This window comes from Vanellus vanellus, assembly GCF_965231255.1.
Source record: "Vanellus vanellus genome assembly, chromosome: 14".
Lineage (NCBI taxonomy): Eukaryota > Metazoa > Chordata > Aves > Charadriiformes > Charadriidae > Vanellus > Vanellus vanellus.
In genome coordinates this window covers 3642540-3667582 of record NC_138919.1, presented here as the reverse complement: position 1 = coordinate 3667582, position 25043 = coordinate 3642540, and the positions used below count along the sequence as shown (strand labels likewise).

General features: G+C 39.0%; 1 protein-coding gene across 1 annotated transcript in view; it reads left to right on the top strand.

The window, feature by feature from the left end:
- The window catches only part of GTF3C1 (general transcription factor IIIC subunit 1), a 44607-nt gene that overhangs the window by 9357 nt on the left and 10207 nt on the right, over positions 1 to 25043 (top strand). Inside the window, exons 9-30 of the mRNA XM_082490771.1 lie at positions 1015 to 1339; positions 3102 to 3313; positions 4075 to 4214; positions 5956 to 6109; positions 7085 to 7188; positions 8517 to 8701; positions 9073 to 9348; positions 9578 to 9723; positions 10125 to 10222; positions 11827 to 11923; positions 12677 to 12854; positions 14267 to 14402; positions 16209 to 16344; positions 18113 to 18194; positions 18875 to 19060; positions 19610 to 19767; positions 19909 to 20051; positions 20246 to 20327; positions 21578 to 21690; positions 22647 to 22709; positions 23253 to 23346; positions 24293 to 24465. Of these exons, the coding sequence (XP_082346897.1) occupies positions 1015 to 1339; positions 3102 to 3313; positions 4075 to 4214; positions 5956 to 6109; positions 7085 to 7188; positions 8517 to 8701; positions 9073 to 9348; positions 9578 to 9723; positions 10125 to 10222; positions 11827 to 11923; positions 12677 to 12854; positions 14267 to 14402; positions 16209 to 16344; positions 18113 to 18194; positions 18875 to 19060; positions 19610 to 19767; positions 19909 to 20051; positions 20246 to 20327; positions 21578 to 21690; positions 22647 to 22709; positions 23253 to 23346; positions 24293 to 24465 (3281 nt within the window). The remainder of the gene's footprint in view (positions 1 to 1014; positions 1340 to 3101; positions 3314 to 4074; positions 4215 to 5955; positions 6110 to 7084; positions 7189 to 8516; positions 8702 to 9072; positions 9349 to 9577; positions 9724 to 10124; positions 10223 to 11826; positions 11924 to 12676; positions 12855 to 14266; positions 14403 to 16208; positions 16345 to 18112; positions 18195 to 18874; positions 19061 to 19609; positions 19768 to 19908; positions 20052 to 20245; positions 20328 to 21577; positions 21691 to 22646; positions 22710 to 23252; positions 23347 to 24292; positions 24466 to 25043) is intronic.

Below are 25043 nucleotides of genomic sequence, written 5' to 3'. Positions count from 1 at the left end.
CTGTCCTCCAAAAAGAGACAGGGCAGAGAAAATGGCCTCACACCTGCTTCATCTGGCCTCAGCCGCTTACCTGATCAGTGGTAACCCAACGACCTGGGGGCTGGTGCTTTATGGAGATGAACATAAATGTCTTTCAACTCAAAATAGCCACTTTGCTTAATTTTGGACTATTAGACAACTTCTATTTTGTCAGAGACCCTCTGTATACATTTAAAATCATTAATTTACTTGCTTTTTGAAAATACCAGCAAATTCTGGAAAAAAAAACAGTTACAGTAGAAGTTATGGTGATTAAACTCCATATTTCCAGATATTTCAATATTTTTTTCATTTCAACGAGACAGACAAATTCAGCTGTCGTTTCCCGCCTGAACCCACTTGCCCCTTTTCATGAAGGCAGGATAATTGCCATCTTCCCTCCATAGAGAATTTTTTTAGTAAGATCTTGTCATTTGGTAAAAAGTTCTACAGAATTAAAAACAAACACACTATATAAAACATTGGAATATCTAAACATACTTTTTCCTAAGTCAACTGTGAAGATGAAATCTTCCCTTATCGATAGGCTCAGTGTTTGAGTTTCTAGGTACTTGAAAGAATCAGTTGTAGCAGACAGGGCAACAGCAGTTCCACTCAACTCTGATTCACTCTGGTAACTTCTGCATTGCAGTTATTTCACAGTATTTTTTTTTTTTCTGGGAAAAAATTGATTTCCAGGCTGAATACATATAGTTTGTTCTTCCTTAGACTTTTCTACATCCCACATAATGTAGGCGTTTCGTTCTAGTATGCGGGTAATGCAGTTTTATTTATTTTTCAAGCATGGTATTTCTTTTGATTTCTATGTGTTAAGGTTAGTCAACATTCTTGTTATTTAGAAAAAAAGATAATAACATGATATCTTCTGATGTGAGGGGAGAACAGTTAGAAAATTTTCCAGCTGTTGATGCTGGAGAACAGACTGCAAGAACGGGGAAGTAAGGTGGTAAAATAACGTTCCAACTACTTCCTTAGGGTTTTATGGAGGATGAAGGTCGGCAAAGGACAACAAAGTACATTTCATACATTTTTGCAGAGGAGAGTGATTTAAACCGTCAGTTTGAGAGAGAGAAGGCTAGGAGTGAGCAGTTAGCTACAGTTACTTTGGCTCTAGTGCCAGAAGATTCCCCACCTGTGGAAGATGTGTCTCCTGGAGAAGATGATACTTTGGTCTCAGAGTCTGACAATGAAGAAGAAAGGAAAGATGACAAGAAAAGAGGAAAAGGTCAGAAGGCCAACTCTGGTTCTTTGTTGAAATTAAGTTTCCAAGATGATACCCATCAGTCAACACCATCTAAAGGTAGATCATGATTTTGAAATTTGGAAAGAACTTTGCATTTTTCTTATGGATCCTTTTATTAAAGAAAAAATCTTATACTATTAGCTTCCACTGAAGTTTTTGATCATGTATTTATTTTTAGGCTTAATTGATTATTTCTGTGCTTTTTTTCACCAAAAGTGTTATATTTTGGTATACTATAGGTGTGGTAGTCTCTGGAGATTCTTAAGGCTGAAGTGTGCGCTGGTGTTTGCGTGCGCCAAAGAACGTTTCTGACTATCACCAATCACTGGGAAAATAAGTCTGCTTCTCCTTACCCTTATGGCATTTCTCCCCTTTTCCCCATGTAGATGAAATGAGCTCACACTCCTTGCTCGTTAGATATTCAGTTATTTTTCTGGTGGCTTGAGGAGCTGAAATGGTTCTGCAGAGGGTCAGACAAATTCCCAAACTGTTGCAAGGAAGGAGGCAGGACAGAGTGGCTAAAAAAGAGCGCAGTGGGGAGACCGTGGTAGCTAGCAGTCAGGTTGGCTTAAGCTGCTGAGACAAACAGCATCCTTGGGTAAATTTTGTATCTGCCTTGGATGTTCTACGATGAACTGACAAAGTATCTGTCATGGACTTGGTTTTTCAAAATATCTTACAGCTCTCAGGATGTGCCTATCAGAGAGCACCATCTTGGTAGAGCTTTAGCTTTTAAAGTCCTTGAAGACTTCAGAAGGGATTTGAACACACCTTGTCTGCCTTGAAATATTTTATTTCTTCCTCACTAAGGAAAAAGGCAGGCTGTGCTTCTCGTTGAAACACATCATTTCATTCCATTCGACATGTAAATGTTATCTTAGGTGCGGGAAATAGCACAGGAGCTGACAGATCAGCCAGTTAACGTTTTTTTAAATTGAAACATAGAAAAATTATTCCCCTTTTAGCAGTTTTTTTTTTTTCAGTTGGAAATGCCTGGTATTGAGCCTTAGAGTCTGTGTAAAATACATTTGTTCATGTACTGATGCAAACCTTCAAGGGGGGTGAGTTTACATAGAGTAATACTGACTGCTCGTCTGAGACCAGATAAGGTGGTAACTAACTAATTTCAAGCAGCAATAGGCTTAGGATGACTTAACCCACAGCCTTAGTCCCCTAAGCATAGTGTAACAAAAATGTCTTGTCTCCTGGAGCTAATTGCTTCTTCTTTTTTCCTTAGTTATTTGGAATATCTTAATGTGAAAGCTAATGGCCTTTTGGGGGCATATTTTAAAGAGCATATGTTGGTGTATTTTTTTATTTTATTTATTTTAACTGTTTGAATGCTCTTACAGCTTCTCTGGTGAACTCCAAGGAAAGAGGGGAGAACAGATCTCCATATCTTTGGAGTAATACTAAATTCTTGTTCTGCTTTGAGTCAGAAAAGTAAGGTTTCTGGCAAAACTGGAGAATCTTTGTGACAGAAAGTCTCCTTTCTTTAGACAGCAGTTTCTGGATAAGCTAATCTGGTCCTTCATGGTCTTCTAAGCCTGCCTGTGAAGAGGCTTCTGCCTGGAGAGAATAATTTCATGACAGGGAGTTCACTTTTTTTTTAATCTTTACTTTTGGAGGCTGAATGCAGTCATTCGTGATCAAACCACTGCTTCCAGCAGGGTAGAAGAATATGTGAAAAATGTAGAAGAATGCTTTTAAGTACAGTTACCTGGGGTATGGGGGAATGCCTTTTATCGAGATAGAAGCTGAACATTTACAGGAAACTGTGAGAGCAGAACAATTACAAGGCTGTTTGCTCTTAAACCAGGCTCAAAGCCAACAGCTGTGAAGTCTCAGGGGAAGAAGCTGCCTTCCCCTCAAATTCTTGAAGAGCCTGATGAGCTCCCAGACAACCTTTTGGGGGAGAGTTCTACTTTGGAAACTCTAAAGCAGGAGTCCATCCTTTCCACCTGTGCTCATTGCACTGATGAAGATGGGGGTGTGGCAGTGGTGGAGGAGGTCAGACTTGAAGACCCTAAGGTAAGATCACGTCTTAGTATTTTCTTGTTTGTACGGCTGTCTGAGCTAAGTTGTGTGCTTTTACAGTGAGGCTTCAAGCTATAGGTTTTTTATTCATTTATGGGATTATTTTAAAATTTTTAAAATTTAAAGTTTTTAAAATTTAATTTCAATGTACGTTCATATTTTGGCTGCGTTGTATAAGTGAAAATTATTCCAGGAGATAGGAAGGTAGATGTTGGAAATACAGTTCTGGGCTACTTCCCTGGTGCTCTCCAAATTCCCTGTGTTGACTTAATGCGTGTCATCACTTAGTGTCTGTTGTGCACACAAGTGCTGCATATCATCTGGTCTGTCTGCTCTAAACCAGGAGGAATAAATGGGCTTCAACGTGAAAGTCGTGTAGCCTTACTGCTTCAGGACTGGGCCTGGGAGAAGAAGCCTTTCTGAGAGACAGGATATGTTGACTAGAACTCAGCACGACGTTAAGGCAATTACCAGCTTTCTAGGCCAAAACTCTGAAGTCCAAATGTCTCAGAATGTGGGATGGACAGCGAAAGTGCATAAATCTCTGCATCTAACTGCATGGAAATCTTAGTTTCTGCCTTGATTCTCTGTTTGTGAAGGGGAGATAAAAGATAATCCCCATCTGACTAGTTTCTTACAAATAAATACGCCAAAACTCTGAATTCCTCAGATGCTACTGTGTGAGGAACCAATGGTAGGCTGAAGACATTGAATAGTACGTGTAAAATTTTTATTTTGTCCATACTGTGCACTAGAAGGTGTGTGGCCAAAAGAAGGAAAAGCGTTCCAAAGCTACCGCAGTGGAGAGATCTCATGAAACATACAGGCTACTGAAGCGACGAAATCTCATTGTGGAAGCTGTTCGAAACCTCCGGCTAATTGAAAGCTTGTTCACGTGAGTTCATCCGAAAACAGCGTACTGGGGGCCTGATGCATTTTGGTAGCAGAAGCACTATTTTAGCAATGCTGTGTGCTTATTCCATTGGTGGCTTTTCTTATCCCTGATGGCACTATATGCTATAATGTTGGAGATGATGACACACGGAAGGTGTGGGGGGTTGCAGTTATACTGAATCTTAAAAATTAATCAGCTGTTTGGGAGCATTAATAGTTCTCTGCAGATAATTACATAAGTATTTTTTTTTCTACAGTATATGTCCCATAAATAGAGATCAGAGAACTTTCTGTTCGCAGTATGCCAGTGCTTGGGGTCACATAGTAAGGTACAGCACATCCCTGCTTGAGGATTCTTTCATCTCCATAAATTTAATCTCCACATGGTTTCAAAAATTGTTCATGTGTACTCTGTCATGGACTGTAGAGACTCATATCTTGATGTCACTCATTGGTCACTAGGATTCTAGCAGGGTCCTGAAAGTTTGCTTTTCTTTGCAGTTTTATGTGGTATGGTTATATGTCTTCTCCTGACTTGCCTTGTCTGGACTAAAGATACTTCCCTGGATATTATAACGTCTTTCAGCCTTTTAAGATTCACTTCCAAAGAGAAATGGAAATCCTGGTGCTCTCCTGGAGTCCCAGCTGCCAAATTGGCAGGACTCTTGTTGTCGCAAATAGGATTGCAACAACCATCTTAGTGTCAGTGTGCAAGGTCCTGGCATGTCAATACGCACAGGGCTGCCTGCTATAGGAATTTAGTAAGAAATCATGTCCTTATTCTTCTCTGGTTTGAGAATTTTGAAACCTTCTGTCACCTAGTTCAATTGCAGACTGTTGTAAAATCAGAGCCTTGCCTTCTGGCAACAGCTTCATCGCTGATTCATCTAGTCACATCTAAGTGCAGGCTCAGAAGATATTTCAGGTCTCTGCTGTCCCCTTCAGTGCTGCCAACAGGTAGCCCACAGGTTCCTTCAGCACCGGTGAAAGTTCTGCCCCTCCATGTACTCTGCCAAGGAAATTTGCTGCTGTTACGCTGCAATTATGTTAGTTATCAGGATGTGGTAGTAATTTGAAAAAGTTGAAGTCCATGTGTACATTCATTTATTGCCTCATTCCCTTAATACCCTTCCCTTTTTCAGAATTGGCTCTCCAGGATTGAAAGAGTCAGAAATAGGGCTTGGGGCATTTGTGAAAAAGTGCATGAAAACAGGCGTTAGGAGAGTAGGGTGTGAGTGTGCTCCTGCAGACTGCTACAAGGGAAGAAGTGAGCTGGCTTCAAGCACTGGGGTGTGTGTATCTATATTGTGAATGCATGTGTAGTTTCTGAGCTCTGAACGCCACTAAGTAAACTCTTTCTGCCCTGACCTCTTTCTGAACTGAGCTCACAAGTGGAAATATATACTGCATATATTAATCACCACTTAAAAAAAGCTATAGGTTTTCCTGGCCTTAGGGAGCCTGGATTCCTAATTGCACTATAGACATACACAGAAATTTGGCATTGAGCATTTGCTGTCATCAGAACAGCAGTCGTCACATAAAAAGGATAAGCTTGATTACAAAGAAAATACAGGTGAAATGTAAAGCTAAGTTACCAGTTATCTACAGCGAAAGGGAAAAGTGAGCAGTATTTGCTAAAGTAGGGAAATATCCATTCACCCCGCATCCTCTAACAAACTGCTTAAGCCCAGCAATGCTCCAAACTGCCTAAAATGCAAGGTATTTTTTGCATCTTTTAGGCTGCAGAAAATGGTGATGGATCAAGAGAAGCAAGAAGGTGTCTCCACTAAATGCTGCAAAAAGTCTATCGTACGACTGGTACAGAAGCTCGCACGAGAAGGACTCCTCAGACTCTATCGTACCACAGTCATTCAAGATGGCATTAGTAAAAAGGTGACTGTACAAACCCTGGCAGCAGAAGCAGCTTTTCTCACAACCTTCTCATTTATCAAAATGTTTTGGGCCTTTTTACTGAAATATATGGATGACTTTACTTTTTGTAGCAGAACCCACAGTCAGACTGCCCAGAAGCTACATGTCCCAAACTAAGCTACTGTGAAAACCCGATTAGTGCTTTCAATTATTGTGCTGCAGATAATTGTGAGCCCAAGGAATAGTCCAGAGATCAAAGTCTCTGAACCTCCCTTCTGAGAGCTTCTGCTGCTTATCAGTTATGCAGTTCTCTCCCTGCACTGCCAGGCTGCAACGCAATTCTATTTAATCCTCTTTTGAAAGCCAGGAGTATATCGGAAATCATAAGTTAGCATCTGAGTTGAAATTTATAGAATGTGATTTATTTTTTTAAAAAAACAAAAATCCACTGTTATTGAAGTTTATGGAAGTAAAATGTCTGTAGTTGTAAAGCTGAGACTTGTTGCTGTAACTCCAGTGTGAAATGTTCGTAAGCGGGGAGAGAATCTATTGAAAGTCACCTGCTGCACAATTACTGTAGAGCACATAAGAAAACTTACTAATCTGAATTGTGTGTGTACATTCAGCAACAATAGGTATTAGTTGGGGCTTATGAGGTATGGCTTTTTATTTATCCCTTTCAGCCTAGTATTTGCAAGTTAGTTTGTTCCTCAAATATCTCAGATTTTAAAAACCAAAAAACCTGAGGTTTGTAGAAGTGACGTTAAATCTTTATTGGTACAGAGACCATACGGTCTGGCCTCTTGTTAACACAAACTAGCAATGGGAGTTTTGATCCAGAAGTGTTAATATTCTGTGAACTATTAAACCTTCACAGATTTCATCCATTGTCGCTACTGTTAATTAACTGTCTGTTAATACCTGATAATTTATGCAGCTGGTATGAGACATTATCTCCATAAACGCCTGATGTTTGTTTTCTGCTGCTCTGAACAGGTAGAGTTTGTTGTGCATCCTTCGGTGAGTCCTAATGATCCCCTTGTAAAAAGTGCCATTGAGCAGGTGCGTTTCCGAATCTCCAATTCAAGCACAGCGAACAGGCAAGTTGCAGTGATGGTTCGTATGGTTTGTGGGGAACTTGGCTTATCTAGTACATGCAAAAATATGCAGAGGAAATAAACACAAAGTAAACAAAAGAAAAATCAGCTGCCTCTAACAATAGAGAAGTCAAACCACTAAGATGAAGCAAGATGCTGAATATCTCTCAAAGCGAGGAAGAAAGGAACTGAACTCTGATCCCTTGGACTTTAAACTTTAGCTTTGAGGTCTTGACTTCTCCATGCTCCTTTTGCTTTGCGTTTCAGAGAGGCTGTCTTCACGTGGTGTCACACACCAGGCGAGTCTTCTCAAACAACCCTATTTAAAGAGCTTTGCCCATTCATGGAGAGTGAGGCTTACTCGTGGGCAAGATGAAGCTGCTTATTTTTCATTCCTTTGGTTAGTAGCAGATTTGGGGCCCACGTTAGGCCTGTAATCATGGTGCAGTGTTTGGAGGAAGTGTAGGATTTGCTGTAGCTGCAGAGAGAGAAATGTGGGAGTTAGGGAGAAATTCCCACTCTCTTTCTCTTGAGATTTAAGCACTTTCGTGTGTATGTGAGGTATGGGCAGATAAATCATCATAGGGAGTCTTCTAATTGAAGTATAGGCATCAACTTCTTAATTTGCAAAAGATTTGAACTTCAATTTTTGGCAAGCTTGCAAGCCTTAGGTAACTTTTACAGAAGACTGGATCACTTTTTACCTTTAAAACATTGACAAAAGAAGATGAGCTGGCACCGATGCCTGGCTGTTTGCGGGCTTTCTTAAGAGGAGGAGAATCTGAGGGTGTTTCATGTTGAAATTCCACTTCTCAACACCTTAGTCTGAGGCTGAGACTGTCACCCAAGTGCAAGTCTGCTGGGCAGCAGAGAACATAAGATTCATGGCTTTGGAGACAAAGCATAAAAAAGGAACATGATCAGGTAGCCTCAGAGGGAGATCAGTTCTCTAAGATGGGAGTTTGCTTCCTTTATGGACTATTTATGCATTCTCAAATGAAAATCACAAGCTTCCATTTGCCCCTTATGTCTGAAAAGATTAATTTAAGAACAGGAACCTTGTATCACTAGAGAATAGAGTTGTGTGTTAAATTCCATTGCCCAGCTTATCTTTTCAAATAAGCCCATAAAAGGACCTCTTTTTTTCTGTCAAAATGTTCTTATTCAGTATCATTTATTAGAAGCAAACATTCAAGGTCATCCTCCTTTTGCAAAGAGGAGAGTTGCTTTTCTTTTAGTCACCAGCCCCAGCAATGCCATCTCTGTTCAGCTTGGATAAAATGTGAGTGTTTGCTTAATTTTTACTCAAACGCTGTTTGGTTTTAATACAGGATTAAAGTTCCCCAGACACCAACATCCCAGGACCATGCTGAAGAAGAAAACCTGGGGCAAGAGGCAGTTGCTGATTCAGGGGAAACGCAAGAAAGCTCATGTAAAGCTGATAGTAATAGTCGGGCAAGAAAAACTGATGAAAAAATGGGCATAACACAGCTGAAAAACTATCACCCTGTTACAGGTACAGCTAACTCTTTGTTTTTTCTGTCATCTTTCACTTTCCCATTTATTATTAATAATCAGTTTCTGATGTTGGGCTCTCTTAAGATACAAGTGGGTTTTTTTTCTTCTTTTATAGAAGAAAAATTGGGTTTACATTAAAGCAATCTCACTATCCAATGTTTTCTTAGTTGCTTATGTTTTTTTACAATTGTGAACTGGAGTACTACTACTACTTCTTTACTACTTGTAACTTACTATTTGTAACTGGTATTTACTTTCAACTGCCCATCTTTCCTTTCAGTTTTCTTCACATCAGTTTTGCAGAGGTGGATATTTCTCCTGTTCTAATCCTCTTTTTATTTCTGTTTGGTACTTAATCTTCCCTCCCAGTTCCAGGACTTGGGCGTTCTCTCGGTTTTCTTCCCAAAATGCCCCGTTTGAGAATGGTGCACATGTTCCTCTGGTACTTAATTTATGGACACCCTTTAAATGGAACACAGCAAAAAGGAGTTAGTGATGGTGAGAAAAAAGGCAGCAAACAAGGGCTGGATGTAAATGCAGCTGTACTTGAAGCGCAACCAGATGGGACCTTAGAAATTACAACAACTGTGGTGAATCCTGAAATCTCTGCACAGGACACTGAAGTAGAGTTGTCTAATCATACAGGTAAGACTTGGCACATCCTGACTCTGCCATGGTTCAACACTGAAAAAAAGATAAAAGTTTACTTCCAAAAAGATTGAAAATCAATGGTTTAGGTAATTTTCAGGTCGTTTTTAGATTTTCAGATTTCCAGACTATGAACTGCCAAATGTATTCTGCTTGCACACTCACAGTAAAACTATTGGTATAATTATTAGGTTTTTCCTCTCTGAGCCAGTGCTCTTATTCCTAGTGTATGTGGATGACGCGTCATGGATGCGCTATGTACCTCCTCTCCCGGTTCACAGAGAGTTTGGATTTGGATGGGCTCTCGTTAGCGACATTCTTCTCTGCTTGCCTCTCTCAGTCTTTGTTCAGATAGTACAAGTCAGCTACAAGGTACAGTGCTTTTTTTGTTTTACATTTGTTTTACTTCAAAGTCTGATGATATCAGCTGTACCTATGAGCAGTAACTAATATCTTAGCCTGTTTTAACAAAACTAGCCATTGGGGAGCACACACTTCAGTTCTTCTACAAAGTAGTTGCTTTTACAGCCCCATGAAAAAAACGTATAGCCCTCTAATACTGTGAATTCTTAAGCTAATATTTTGCAAGGAGCTTTTTATAATCTCACTGAATCTTCTGCCTCGTTGATTAACAAGAATAATGTCTAAGCATTTTACAAAAAGCAGTAACATTTGCTTAGAAAATATTTCAGTAGACAGTTCTGGTAGCAAAGCTTGGTACTTTAAAGGATGGTTATATTTTGGATTTTGATTAACTTCTAAAGTAATTCTAGGTGGATGGTCTGGAAGATTTTTTAAACGATCCACTGAAAAAACACACTCTGATCAGATTTCTTCCAAGGTCAGTCCGACAGCAGCTTCTCTACAAAAGGTAAGCAGATGAGTCAAAGTAAATGGGTCTGGGGAGGAAACAACAGTGGTTGACTGTTTTCTCAATTATTTCCTGTTTATGTCAAAGAGAACTTTGTTACTTAAGACAAGGATCATCAATCTTCTAAGGACAGTGTGCCAAATCGTATTTTTCTCTCCCAAATAGAAGGTAATAAGAAACTAATAAACAATATTCATGCATGCTGTCAGGCAGTGTTCGAGAGCTGGGAGGTTCTGTCCTTCATAACTCATCAGCAGGATGTTACTTCTGTATAAAACACCCTCCTGACTGCTGCTAAATTCAGAATTTAATAGAGTCTAAATGTTGCAGTCCTTCATAAATCTTTCAGAAGATGCCACGTTTCCCAGTTCCTGCCTCTCATACATAACATACAATTTCTACTCATGTTCTCAGTGGCATGTCTGCCCTCGTTTGCCATTCCTCATCGAGCAGATTTAAAAATTGAGATTGGGCTGAAGAAAGGAAGGGAAAGCAACATTAAGGAAGGTGACTTGAATAGGTGGAATCGACAGCACCATGTTAGTTTCCCCAGAAAGTCATTGCTAATGGTATGGATTTGGATGGTTGGAGGCTTATACAATGTTTTGCGAACCTGCAAATGTGTCTCTGGTACGTGAATAGTGCTGGACAATGTCAGCTGTCAAGACTTTTGTGGTCAGCTAAGGTTTGCAGTTCCTAACCTATTACTTGGTGAATCTTAGTAACAAGGAAACAGGATTTATGGTATTTTCTGAAATCTGCAGGCTCCATCTTGATAGGTTTATACAAAACAGCGTGACATATAACCAAGTTGTCTCTTTGCCCCCCCCCCCCATTCACTAAAACTTCTAACTCAGCCAAATTTGCTTCACTATTTCTAGGCTTGTCAAATAATCTTTCAGAGCCCCAGAGAAAACTCCTGTCAAAATACAATTCCCATTTCACTGCACAGCAAAACTTAGATCTTAGTGAAGCTAAATGTGGGCGAAGCTAATTTTTGACAAACTCTTTCTCAGAAAGATCTTGCAGAAGTTTCCTGCAACTTCCAGAACTTCGCCATATAAGTAGATATACAGTATGGGAAATGTTGCACTTTTTGCTCTGCCAAAGCTATAAGCAATTGAAAGCAGTTTCTTGGAGCAGTATTTCTAAACAACCTTAACTACAAGGATCGTTGCCCAGTTCATTCTATCTACATGTGTGAAGGCTTATCAGCCCATATTTAGCAGTCATGTTTTCTTACTCATGTTGTCTTTTCATTATACGAAATTGTCTGTAGATCTGCTGGTGTTCTGACCTTGTTTAATTCATTTTTACATATGGTATTTCACAGTGTTGTTCTTTGCTAGCAAAATTTTAGTATTTGGCTAAAACATTGTGTTTGTGACTTGAGGAAAGGAAATTTGGAGCTTTGGGATATTATATGTTTTCCACAGGTTGACAATTCAAACAAAAATACCACTTCATAAATTCAAAAACTCAGTATTTCAAAAAAAGCAGTGGTTTCCTGAAACTTCAGGTTTCTGCATGAAAATGGCATCTTTTCTGGTATAATTTTTACTGGTTTTATGAGTGGAATTGTAATACTCCTAATATTGCTGCAGGAGGTACATCTTTTCAGTGGTAGAAAACCTTCAGAGATTATGTTATATGGGACTGATACAGTTTGGCCCAACAGAGAAGTTTCAAGACAAAGACCAGGTAATTTTTTTGAAACATTTAGCCACTGTTATTCATGTTTTTTGTCCAGTGAAATAAATGCAAGATTTGGGGGTTGTAATTACCTTAAATAATTAAGTAAAATACTGGTATTTCAGGTGTATATGCAAACCTCCAGATTCAAGTGCTGTATTGTAAATTGTGCAGATAATTTTTACCTCCTTTTCTGGAAAGACACTACTCAAATGTATAATGCTGATCGTCGCACACAATAATGACCTAGGAGGTTCCAGATTGGCAGCACTTTATGAAAAATGAGCATGCCACATTCTTTTCCATCAAGGTGTTAGTCATTGGATGTCGGACACAGAATAATGACATTCGTATGCATCTTTTTATAAATAGAGAGCACATGCAAAGCAGAAGGCAGTCCCAAAATATACTTTATGAAGATAAGAAAGACAATTAGGTCCCAAAACAGATCTATTCAAATCCTGAATGAGAGCTTGTAGGAAATAGTTACTCTCTGTGGAAACTTGGAATACCTTGTGCACAAGGGGGAAAATAAACGATTCTAAGTCTAGAAATGAGATTTCTGGATCACTGGCAAAGGAAGTTTGGGAATACAATGCAATAGGGTGGGGATGGGTGTGTCTTCTATCAGAGTACTGGCTCAAAACAGTAAAGACTGAAAAAATGCTACACAGTCCTAAGGTAGATTAAGTTGTGTGTCCTGTAAATTAGGCAATTTTGATGATTTTTACCTAACAGCCGGAAACATACTGTATTTGACAGGTCTTTGTGTATATGAAGAGAAATGCCGTGATTGTTGATACCACTATCTGTGACCCCCACTATAACCTGGCTCAAAGTAGCCGCCCATTTGAGAGACGCCTCTACGTTCTCAATACCATGCAGGATGTGGAAAACTTCTGGTTTGATTTGCAGTGTGTCTGCCTTAATACACCATTGGGTATGATATAAATGTACATTCTTATCACCTTTACTGTTTATTCTGTTCATACCAAAATTCCTCCTCCTTTCCTAAAACATGAGGCAGGCTCTGTTTGGTCACTTCCAATGTTTTGTTGTGTTGGCTGTTCACCTTGTGCATCAAAAAAAAAGCTACTTCTGTCCGTAAAATAAGTTGAGATCCACTTGAAATTCTCAGAGGAATGTTAAAGGAAAAACATTAACTGTCCTGTTAGAAGTATCAAATTTGATAATAGCCCTGTTCGATTTTTAATCCAGTTGTGAAAAAGCCTTTTGCCGTAGCTCTCTACCAGTTTAAACAGAGATCCCTTTTCCTTAGAAAGATGTTGGTAAACATTCTAATAGGTAGCCTGAGTAAGATGAAGGAAGCTAAAGGATTTTATACACCCCAGGTTTTTTTAGTTATTTTTGTGCTTGGTGCTTTTACATTTTTAAATAGGATATATAGATACAACAAGTATACTTAAAAAGAAAATAATTAAAATTGGAGGTAAGAGATTTCACCTGAAACCCTAGATCAACGCTATTCTGTATTTCTGTAACTTAGTCAGCCAGGTAAAAGGATCTGTTTGTAATTTTGTCTTACTTTTGCATTGAAGCAGTTATGTGCAAAATGTTTCTTACACATTTGTCAAGTTGTAGTGTGTTTGTGACTGTTGCAGCTTTTGCAGGCTCGTCAGACCATGGTTAGTCCTAGTCCCCAAAATACCGGAATGACGTTGTTTCACCAGTTTGCATGTTTATGGAAGCTTTGTTGTGTTCCAGTGAAGTATTTTCCATGTTGAGCCTTGAGGGGAAAATTGCTCTGTGCTGGATCTAAATTTAATATTGAGCCTCTAAATCAGATACTTGCCTGAGATCTAGTCCTGCCCTATTGTTTTTGTAGCATGGGCAACCAAAAAGCAGTAGTAAGCCAGAAATAGGCGTTTTCTCCTACCTTTGAGTTCTGTTACAATAAAGCCATCATGTGACTTCTCTGCTGTATCCTAAATGTACCTCCAACATGAAGGTGTCTGACATGCAAAACGTTCACACTGTGTTTCAGCAGTCTCAGCCTGCCGCGTCGTTTCTTGAGGATCGTTGACATATTTGAGTATCTGAAAGGCTGCAATGCACACCTAGAATATCAGTCAACTGCTCAATTATTTTTCTTATAAAGGGTACCAGCCTCACATTACTTCTGTCCTGGATACAATTTTGGACAAGTTAGTGCCTTGTGCTGGAAATTAACTGGAACACCATTAGCCTCTGTAAGAAGGTAGCACGTTTTATTGAGAAGTGGTAGAAATATTTGTACTGTTTGAGTGCAGTAGTTTGCCATAGCAGAGTGGATTGAAAATGGATTGAAGTCTTACTTCTCGTGCTGATAATCAAACCCATTTGTATGTCTAGGAGTTGTCCGCTGTCCACGTTCAAAGAGAAGTAATCTTCAAGGGGAGGAGACTCCAGTAGATGTAGAAATGGAACAAGAGTCGGCAGTGGATAAACACAATCTGGAACGAAAATGTGCGATGTTGGAATATACCACGTACGTCATCTTCATCCTTGTTTTGTTCCTCAAAAAACTGTTCTGGTTTTGAGGATGTAACTCAATAGCAAATGCAGTTAAGACTCTAGCATTTCAGTTGGGTGTTGTGGGGTTGGTGTGGGTTTTTTTGTAATTGAGAGGCTATCTGGTTATAAAGATGTGTAGTTATGTGTCATGTTTACAAGTAACTTGTCTACCAAGCAAGGCATGGGTAAAATAGATTCAGATTTTCTTCCAGAGTAGTACAGATGTGTGTCGCAAGAGTCTTGCGGAAAGCAAAGCTGAGAGGGAAAGAGTACTTCATAAGTACAGTTAGTGCAAGGGAAAAATGTAAAGATTCTCTGTTCCTGTGCTTTATGTCATGGTATCTCAAGTACCTTGTAGTTTCAGTAGCTCCCCAGTGTCACATTCTGAAATCTGTCTTTCTGTGTTGCAATTTGCTGCATATCATTTACAGATTAATTTCTAATATGTTGTTGGTATATACTGGTGAAATCTGGAAGTGCTCTCTGGAACACTTCATCTTCTGCCTAATCACAACCAGCATACTTGAGAGGGCTGCGTACCTACAGCCCGTGACAGCCATGTGCAATGCCAGCTATACTTATTTATATTGACTGTTGTGCGCTGTGGTTTAGTTTTGCCCGTATTCTATTCTGTTTCAATAAACAGTCTGTTTAAAAGCATTTTCAGTTAGTTCAGTATTATGGGTAGGATATATCAAGTTATCTTAAAAAAAAAAATAATGGGGTTGAGGGAACCTAATTCCACTGATCCTTGCTGATAGAAAAAAATTCTGTTCAGTCCATTTGTCAGCTTTTGCATATGGTCTCCATTGTACAGTAAGAAATCTTTTAAATTGGCTATCTGGTCTTGACTTGCAGTTAGGCTGGAGATGACTGCACCATCTTTAAGGTCAAGAAACAGTTTTTGGATTTAATTGGTAGTGCAATGTTATAATGAAAGAGTTGTCTATTGAAAGCTTGACTGAAATAATTTTGTCATGGTAGCTTTCAAAAAGTCTTTCATAAGGTGAAACAGGATTTCAGAAATACTTTTTGGTGTTATTATTGGATTGTCCGAGCTGTCGCATCTACTGCATATGTAAAGCTCATTCATAGTTTGATTTTTTTAAAATATTTTTTTTTTTTTTAGGAAGTAAGTTTGTCTCCATGATTTCTTGCAAAGTGTCGCATTGATAAAGAAGAAAAAAAAAAATATTTTTTTTTCATTCTGCACTGTAACACCACACTAATAATGAAGTAGCTCATTTGTGAAGGGTGCCAGTTCATGTATTACATGCTATTCATTGCTAGTTTCATCCTCTTTCCAGGGAGAGAATTGCAGTGCACTGTTTTTCTGGCTTGTGTGTGTGTATTTAAACAAGCTTCAATGTATTTGTTAGAAAACTGGGGAGACCAGTGCTTGACAGTCAGTGTGAAAAAGGGTTATGATTGCCTTTAGTTTTTCATCTAAGCAGGAAATTTCTCTAGTTCTGTGGCAGGAATAGTGCTGAGAACAGAGTTTAACATGGCCATTGAAACTTAGTTAACAGTAATGAAGTTGCTCTGAGTGTAATCCTTGAACTGAAAGTTCAGTCATTAAATATCAGGGATAAAAATTAATGGAAAAGCATTGTTGTCGTGCTACTTCTGGAACAGGGTTAAGGGAACAAGCATCTCTTTCTCCTCTTCTTTCCCAGCCATATCTAAATTGGAAGGGCATTGCACACACATCACTTAAGAGCAGCTGAGAAGACACTTCCTACAAAATAATGACTGTACGTTTTGTTACTCTTTCTCGTAGAGGCAGCCGAGAGGTGGTTGATGATGGAACTATCCCCGGAGATGGGTTGGGAGCTGCAGGACTGGATTCCAGCTTTTATGGGCATCTAAAACGCAACTGGATCTGGACAAGCTACATCATCAATAAGACTAGGAAGGTGGGTATTTTAAAATTTATATACTCTAACAGCTTTTCCAAATTTTAAGATTCTAAAGGTTGAGATACTGATAGCAAAATGTTACTGCTCGCTTGCTTTCTCAGTCATGTGTCTCAGTAAGGCTTTGCACATGGTAAATCTTGGTGCTGTAGTGAATGAAAGAACTGGATGTAAATTTTATCTGCACTGAATTCTGTAGTATATTCAACCAAAGGAGAAAGACTTTATTAAGCAAGTGATTTAGATTACTTAGTGGCACCTCTTGCCGTTCTGGAATGTAGAAGTTGTCAGGTGAAAACTGAAACATGCAGAACAAGCTCAAGATATGTGAATAAGAGTGGCCATCCCAGTTCTGGCTAACGTCCGGTCTCTGATGGTTGCCAAGAAAAGATTTGTAGGGAAGGTTGTAAGAGCAATGGAGTTGTATAGTGATATTTCCTCAGTATATTCTCCCAGCTGTCTGCAAGTTTGGCTCAAGGCCATTGTAAACCTGGGGGCAATGTTTCAAAGCAGTTAATAGCTTTTTCTTCTAGCATTAATTTGTCTGATTGGTTTTTTGGACACATGTAAATCTTTAGCATCCAGAGCCTCCTGTAGCAAAGTGTTTCAAAGTCATATTATGTGTCACCACTTCCTTTTGATGGTTTAAGCTCCCTAATAATTGTAGTACTAAGGGAAGCTGTGAAAATATAATTTTCCATTACCCTTTCTGTTTCATTTGATTTTGTAAACATATCTCATGTTTCCCATTATCATCTCTTTTTTTAAAGACTGGCATCTACTAGATTACTTAACTATTCCCAGCATGAAACCTGTTCTGCCTTTAATCATTCTCGTTGCCTTTCTTTTAACCTGTTCCTAGTTCTACTATATCATTTTTAAGGTGGAAATAGAATCACATACTGCTTTCAGGCTGAGGCCAACCATGGATTTTATAGCTGCATAATCTTTCTTTCCTTTCCTTTCCTAAGAATTCCTTACATTTGCTTTGCTTTGTGACAATTACCAAGCACTGAACAGGTAACTTCACAGAACTGGCTGTAATTACCCTACCCTAAGTAGTGGTCAAATTAGAGCTTATCAGTGTATATGTAAAATTAGACTTGCTTGTTTCTGCCCTCAGGCAGGATCATTTCACTCTTAATTTCACCTGCTATTCTGTCACCTAGTTGTTCAGCATTAACAGGACCTCCAGCAATTCTTCAGTCTCAGCCTTCCTCTCCATGTCTGTTACCAACTTTTATCGCCAGTGAATTCCACACAAGAGAAATGGGTTTTGCTGAGAACGGCAAAACTAATACATTGCCATCACTTTGGGCTCAGGTTTAAGATGGATGGAATATGGTGTAGGAGGCATCTACTCAATGTTTGTGTTTGCATTTTGGTTTTGTGCTTTTTAGAAGTTCGTTTGGAATGTACAATGCTTTGAAAAAATTACCATTTTACAGAAAATTCTGCGTAGCCTCTGTAGCAATGAAAGAATCAAGCATTTCTTTTCCAGTGATGAATTACTTTAAACTTGAGGAGATTTGCTGAACTTCTAACTTTCAATATCTAGCGATCATTACAGTCTAATTTAAGAAAAGCTCTAGAGGCATTCAAATATGTGGTAGTAATAAGACAAATGAATTCTTCATTGTAGCCAGGGATCTTTTCCTTTAGACTGAAAATTTATTTCTGACACTACTCAAAGGATATAATGTATAGTGTTGTTAAAACCAGTGCACTCCTTTTGCATATCACCTTTTTTAAAGCTGTGTTGTCTTAGGAGAGTACAGTTTCTGAAAACGGACTGACAGTGAGACTTCAAACCTTCTTAACAAAACACCCCCTTCCACTCAGCACTGGAGGTAAGGTGGTGATGCTGGTTGTGGCGTCTGTAACTGTATTATAGCTGTCATTGTCTTTCCCAAACCCAGGTTGGAGGATGTGTGTTACTCATGTCTCCTTACAGTAATCTGGGATGCTTCTGGGGCAGTAAAATAGAAAGATAATTTCCTTCCCTATTTCTGGATATATGGAACAATAATTTTTTTTCCAGTAGTGATGACATGGGTTGTTTCTGTCTCCTTACAATGATCTAGGATGCTTCTGGGGCAGTAAAATAGATACGTAAATAACTTCCTATAGAACAATAATTTTTATCCTTTGTAATTTCTGATGTGCAGTTTGCAGAAAGTCTAGAGGGACCAATGTTTCGTACAACTAGGCACTGTTAAAATTGCATAGCCTAACATTTAAGCTGAGGAGGAGGAAATACTTCAGGTTGAATATAAAACCTCAACTCAGTTCCCTTGTGTTTGTGCACTGTACGCTAGACTTAGTAATTACTTGACGGTTCCTCATTTATGTGGGATTTTATTCTGTGAGCTGTTGAGAAGTGACATGAAATGACATGACTAACAAAGGGCAAGTCTGAGAGGGCATCTGTCTTTAATATACTGGAACTTTGGCATTTGCTCTTTATACCTTAAAACTGTAGAATGTAATAGCTATAAAGCTCCACCACTGTAAATATGTGTCATTTTAGGTAATAAAATTAGTATTCTGGGAGAAGCAAAGGCAGGATCTGAGTCACTTGTCCAGAAAGAGGAATGTATTGAAATAAGTACAGAACCAACCCAGGATCGAACTAAACGAGTGAGAGGTGGAAAAAGCCAGAAGAGGAAGAGGCTTAGGAAAGACATTGGAAAGAAGACAAAGAAGAAAAAGAAAGGTCAGTAACTAACACTTCAGGAAAAAAGAAGCATTCTTTTTCACGCCTGCTGTAATGTGCTTTAGAAAAGCTGATGTGACCGTCACATAGTGTGGGAAATGGAAACTTACTGGCCATCTCTTTGGGTTGCCTCTTTCAGTGAGAGGTTCAGGTGTCCTGGGGCTGTGTACCAGCTCTGGAGAAAAACAGCAGTGTGCTGTAACTGTTACCTGTGTGCAAATCATGATTGCACTACTGTACTGTACAAACTAAAGAGTGCCAGATCAACTCCTTGCAATTCACCGTCACTTTTTGATAGCTGGCTTAAAGATTCTTCGTGGTATGATGGTCTAGGTAGTCAGTTTGCTAACTAAAGTGCTTGTTTTCTCATTCCTGGGAGAGGTATTAACGCATTTTACTTTCTGAACTGCTATTTCATTCTCTGCTTTTGTCTTTCGTTCTTACAAACTGCAGTTGGTGCTGATACTGCCTGTGATGGGAGTTTGAATTAATCAGAGTACGTAGTGTTGAGATAACTGTCTTGTTTTATTTTTTTCCGGGATTCGTTAGAAGAGGATTCTGTAGAAAAAAGCAAAAGACTCCGCTACCATGATGAAGCTGATCAGAGTGCCCTGCAGAGAATGACACGTCTGCGTGTCACCTGGACGGTGCAAGAAGACAGTCTGCTCATGCTGTGCCGAATTGCTAGTCACGTGCTAAATGCAAAGGTATTTAATATACCTATTAAATAGAGGTCCTATATACTGAACACACATTTCATCAGTCCTAGGAATTCATCCTGGTTCTAAACATCATTTGTGTACATAAAAGCTGAAGTTTAACCCCAAACACGTTTGTTCTTCACACAGGTAAAAGGGCCCTTTGTTCCATGGCAAGTAGTTCGGGATATCATGCATGCCAGCTTTGAGGAGTCCCTTGATAAAACTTCTCATTCGGTTGGACGAAGAGCTCGTTATATTGTCAGAAATCCACAGACCTATCTTAATTATAAGTAAGAAGATTTCTGTCTATGTTCTAGGTATAGCCTAAATTCTCCTGAAATTAAGGGATAAGGTCCTCTTATGTTTTGGGGTTTTTTCATGTGACTTACCAATTTCAACGTTTTTGAACCCTAGTGCTATCAGATCTGTATTGAATCGGGAAAATTTCAACTATGTACAACACCTTCAATTATATCTGTTGCAGAGTTTGCCTTGCTGAGGTTTACCAAGATAAAGCCCTCATTGAAGATTTCATGAATAGAGAAAACAATTATGAAGATCCACAGGTAGGCAGGAAGTATTCTAAAAGGTCCTAGAGTACTTTACGCTGTTTGGATTACTGAGTACTTGCACTGTTTCGATTACTGTGATTTCATATCTTCTCTCTCCCTTGTACCCTTAGCTATTTTAAAAATAGCATCATCGTAAAAATGTAGCATCATTGCTGTTTTGGGAGTAAAGTGGACACAGGCATCTTTCCAAAGGCACATAAACAGCACTGCTGTGCAACAAAAATTTTATTTTTTCAATGTGCTTGTTTATAAACATCCATGACTGAGCATCTATATGCACTGGGGTTTTGGGGGGGAATTGTGTGTTTGGGGTTTTTTTGGTGGTTTTCTTTTTTTAATCCTCTCAGCCTCCTTGTGATCTGAGCAAGAAAACATTTTTGCTCTGTAATTTCTTATTTTTTATTCAGGTTGCATGTTGAAATACTGCCTTAGCTTCTGTGGATGAGTACAGGAATAGAAGCAAATCTTAGGAGAGAAACCTTGATTTGATCAATCAGAAGATTTTATTTAATTTTTGAGCTTTTTATGGCTTAAATCAACCACAATTTCAACTTGAAAAGTTGTTTACACTTTCAGTGCAAACAGTCCCATTTTTGAATTTCAAAGCTTTTTCAGAACTGGGACAATGTCACGGCAAGATTTTCTTTGTTTTTTTCCAGGAATGACAATTCATATTATTGTCAGAAGACCCTAGTCAGTTCTGTTGTTAGATTCATATTTGTTTAAATGAAGAGTAGTTGTTCACTGATGAGATGTCCCCATGCCCAAAGTCTGTCTTTAGAAGCAAATAAAAACTTGTTTCCAGAGTGATACAGGACTGTTCCTCTCGTGTAACAGGTGTCCTCCAAGCCATGGTTGTACAAACAGACTTAATGGAGAACATCATAAAGCCTGAAGGGCATGAAGAGAAAAAAAAAGACATAAGCAGAAGCTTAAACAAAACTCTAGCAAGAGATCTTATGCTGTTAATTCAGTGTAATTGTTTTTAGAACATATGTTCATGGTGGGTTGCTTGTAGCTGTGAGTGTGATTACAGACAGAACCTGCAACTGTTAAGTAAATCAGCAAACACAATCTCGACAGAGCTGGTTTGATGAATTGTCGTCTGTTGTACTGTTTCTGACTTGATAATTCAAACCCAGCTGTTGCTACTAGAAATTTTCTGTGAACGCTTTAAAAGTAGAGGGTCTTTTCCCACTCTAAGAAATTGAGGTTGATAATAATTCTATCTCTTCTTTTCTCAGGTTTGTGCAAAGGAGTTTAAAGAGTTTGTGGAAAGACTGAAAGAGAAATTCAGTTCAACCCTGGGGAATCCCAAACTTGAGATTCCTGATACTTTGCAGGAACTGTTTTCCAGGTATTTTAGTGATGGTGCTTTTGACTCCGCAGATGGGCTGAGGCAGTGAGAGAGGAGGACAATTCAGAGGAGACTTCTTCTCTGCTATGTGTGACTTACACCCTCTCTTACTTGTACTCTTAGTATCAGAAGAAGTTTCCATTAAATACAACAAGCAATGTTTCTTTCAATTCCATACTTCCTAAACCCATATAACTGATTTTCAGTTATTTGCACAAGCTTGCTTATTTTAAACCCATTCCCATTTTGCTAAATGGACTTTTCAACCAGAAATTCACAATGTCAGTTTTTCATGAATTGTCAAATCCTCAGCTTTGCTATTAGAGATGTTGATACTCAGGTATAACATTTCTAATGCCATAGAAGACTTCCCTTTACCATTTTCCAGATAACTGGCCTCATTTAATATCATGATTTATAGCTGGTTGCTCAACTATATCATCTCAATGCTGCAAAAACTGTGGATGCAGAAGAGCACTCAGCCTTGTATAGCATTCTCCAGCCCCAGATGTCAAGCTTTTCTTTCCAAGTGTTATTCATCACGAAACTGAGAAAATTTGGGTCTCAAACCATTTTATGATAAAAAATTTAGCACCTTTGCCAATTTTCTTACTTTGTGAAGACCTGTGCCTTATAGAAAAAGCGCTGCTGACAGTAACTAGAAGTCCAAAACCTCAACAGAATAGCAAATCCATACAGTTCTGTACTGTCTCCTGTCCAGGTGTTTTATCTCCTTGTCAACAGATACCTTAGTGGAGTGAGGGAGATTGGTCTGGACAGATCTTTTTATTTTTGCCATTCATGCTGAGGGCTGCTGGAGCAGACAGTACCCCTGCGCTGCGTCAACACTTGCCTTATTAGCAGCTGCACTTATTGGCCTCTGGGTTTTACGGTTGATATAAAATCACAGAATGTTACTTTTGTTTCAGTGTTTTGCTTTCTGTTCCCTTAACTAGATTTCGAGTTTTGGCAATTGGAGAAGACACAAATCAAAACACAAAAGAGGATAGTCTAAGCAGGTGAGTAGCGGTAGTGCTATTTTTTCCCATTAGGACTTCAAGGACATGTCAGCCCTCGCATCTGTGACAGTCATATATATATAGTCTTCTAATTCAGTACGTTTTTCATCTGTTTGTTGCAGTGTATAAATTTATTAATAAAAAAATACTTTCACAAAGCTGTAGGGACCTCTGACGTAGATTATCGATTTGATGAATAAAATGACAACAGCAATGACCTTCTCAAAATGGTGGTCTGGTATCATTAGAACAGCGGTGTATGTTTTCTATGTGGGTCCTATATCTTAAGAGGGTGAGATGTTATCAAAGAGAACTTTGTATCGGATTGTCTGGACTGATCAAAAAATTCAGGTTAGAAGTTCAGGGAAAATGTAACAGGCTCCTTCACGTGAATGGTCCTCAGCTGTAGTGATCTCATGCCTTTATGCATCTATTTCAGAAACAGGTGACTGAGTTTGTATATTTTTGTACTACTTTAATAGTTAGTTACTTCACACTCAAAAATCATCATGAATAAACTCCTTTATCTTCTTTTTCTTTCAGTGTCTATGATATTCATTTTCTAGTGCTACAGAATCTGATTCAGAGCACATTGGCACTCTCGGATAACCAGATGAAATCTTGCCAGTCATTTCAGGTACAGTATCTGGACCAAACTTTACTGGTTATAGAATCGTTTAAGTTAGAAAAGACCTTTAAGATCGAGTCCAACTGTAAACCTAACACTGCCAAGTCCACCACTAAGCCATGTCCCTAAGTGCCACATCTACACGTGGTCATACAACCCTAAAGAGTGTCTCCTTCCTACCTCGATATACACCTTTTTTCAAATGGTAGAAGGAAACCCAGAAACAGATCTGTACCTGTTCTGTGGGGATTATTCTTTTCTGCTTTCAGGAAATTATATTCTAGGCAGATTTTCAGTATGTTGCTTTTCTCTCCAAGGATGAGATTGCAAGATGTGAGGCTGAAGCAAGCCCCAAAACCCATATGAAATAATCTCCACATCCCTTCCATTGGGTCAAACTGTATCATGATTTAGTGCACAGTTGAGCAGTTTGAATTATGCTCTGGAGGAGATATCACAAAGACAGTCCTAGTATCCAGCTGGCACTGGTGTTGAAGAGCCTCTTCTTCAAGCGTTGGGGACCACAAGAATATATCATCTATTAGTCAGGCACTTAAAAAATAAAGTTAGAAGTTCAAAGGGAGTTTAATATCTCATCAGCAGGCACTAGAAAGCCAAGCTCAAAGAAGCATGTGTTCCTGGTAAAATGATAGGAAGAATCTACCAAAATGTGTTGCAAATAAGCATTTTTTACATGTATAATTCTAGTGGGAGCCTGATCTCATTTTGAATATCGTGTTCTATAGTATTTAGTTAATTTAATTGGCATTTACTGTGGAAAGCATTTATTCCATAAAAGGAATAGAATAGTGTAGTTAAGTAAATTTATGTGTATCATTGACATTCTGGCTTGTAGCTCCATATTCATTTAGTTAATGTAAACCTCAAGTAGCTGAGTCTAACAGTGGATTCAGAGCTAATGCTGCCTTTTACATTGAATGGGGTTTTTTTGCAGACGTTTCGTTTGTACCGGGAGTACCGGGATGACATTCTTGTGAAGGCTTTCCTAGAGTGTCAGAAGAGAAGCTTGGTTAATCGCCGTCGAGTAAACCACACATTGGGTCCAAAGAAAAGCCGGGCTTTGCCTTTTGTACCCATGTCCTATCAGCTGTCTCAGAGTTACTACAGGTGGGTGTCAGAAAGGTCACTGTTTGTTTTGAGCAGATAATCTGCTCGGGCATGCTTGGTGTGGAGGAGAGAATACACATGAGGTATCTAGAGCAACGAACCTGACTGTCATAGCTGATGCTGAAGAGATGAGGGTAAGGTCCGTGTGTGTTAGCCCTTTATCCGGTTAGCAATGAGGGCTGTCCAGGGAAGAGCCAAGTTTGCTGGGCAAGCCTTTACAAAGGCACATGTGGAGCAGAGGAGAGGTAGCACCAAAGTTCTAGATGTGGTGGAAAGATTTCTTTAGCACTTTTGTCATTCTGATGGTTGCTTGCTTTTTTTGTCCAGTTACTTTGTGCTGCACTGTACCGGGATGTCGGGGTGGGGGAGGAGAGTTTAACTGTAAATGTATTCAGTGCTCAAGCAGAAGATGACATGGTTGCTTGGTATTTGCTGTATAGTGCTGGACCTTTACATGGTGCATAAATACCCAGTGTTCTGGAACTTGTAAAAGGACTGTGAAAGCAGCTGTAGAAAGTACTTGGTCACCAGCTCTAGCTGGTAGCTTGGTGGTACCATGGGTCTAAAATTTATATACA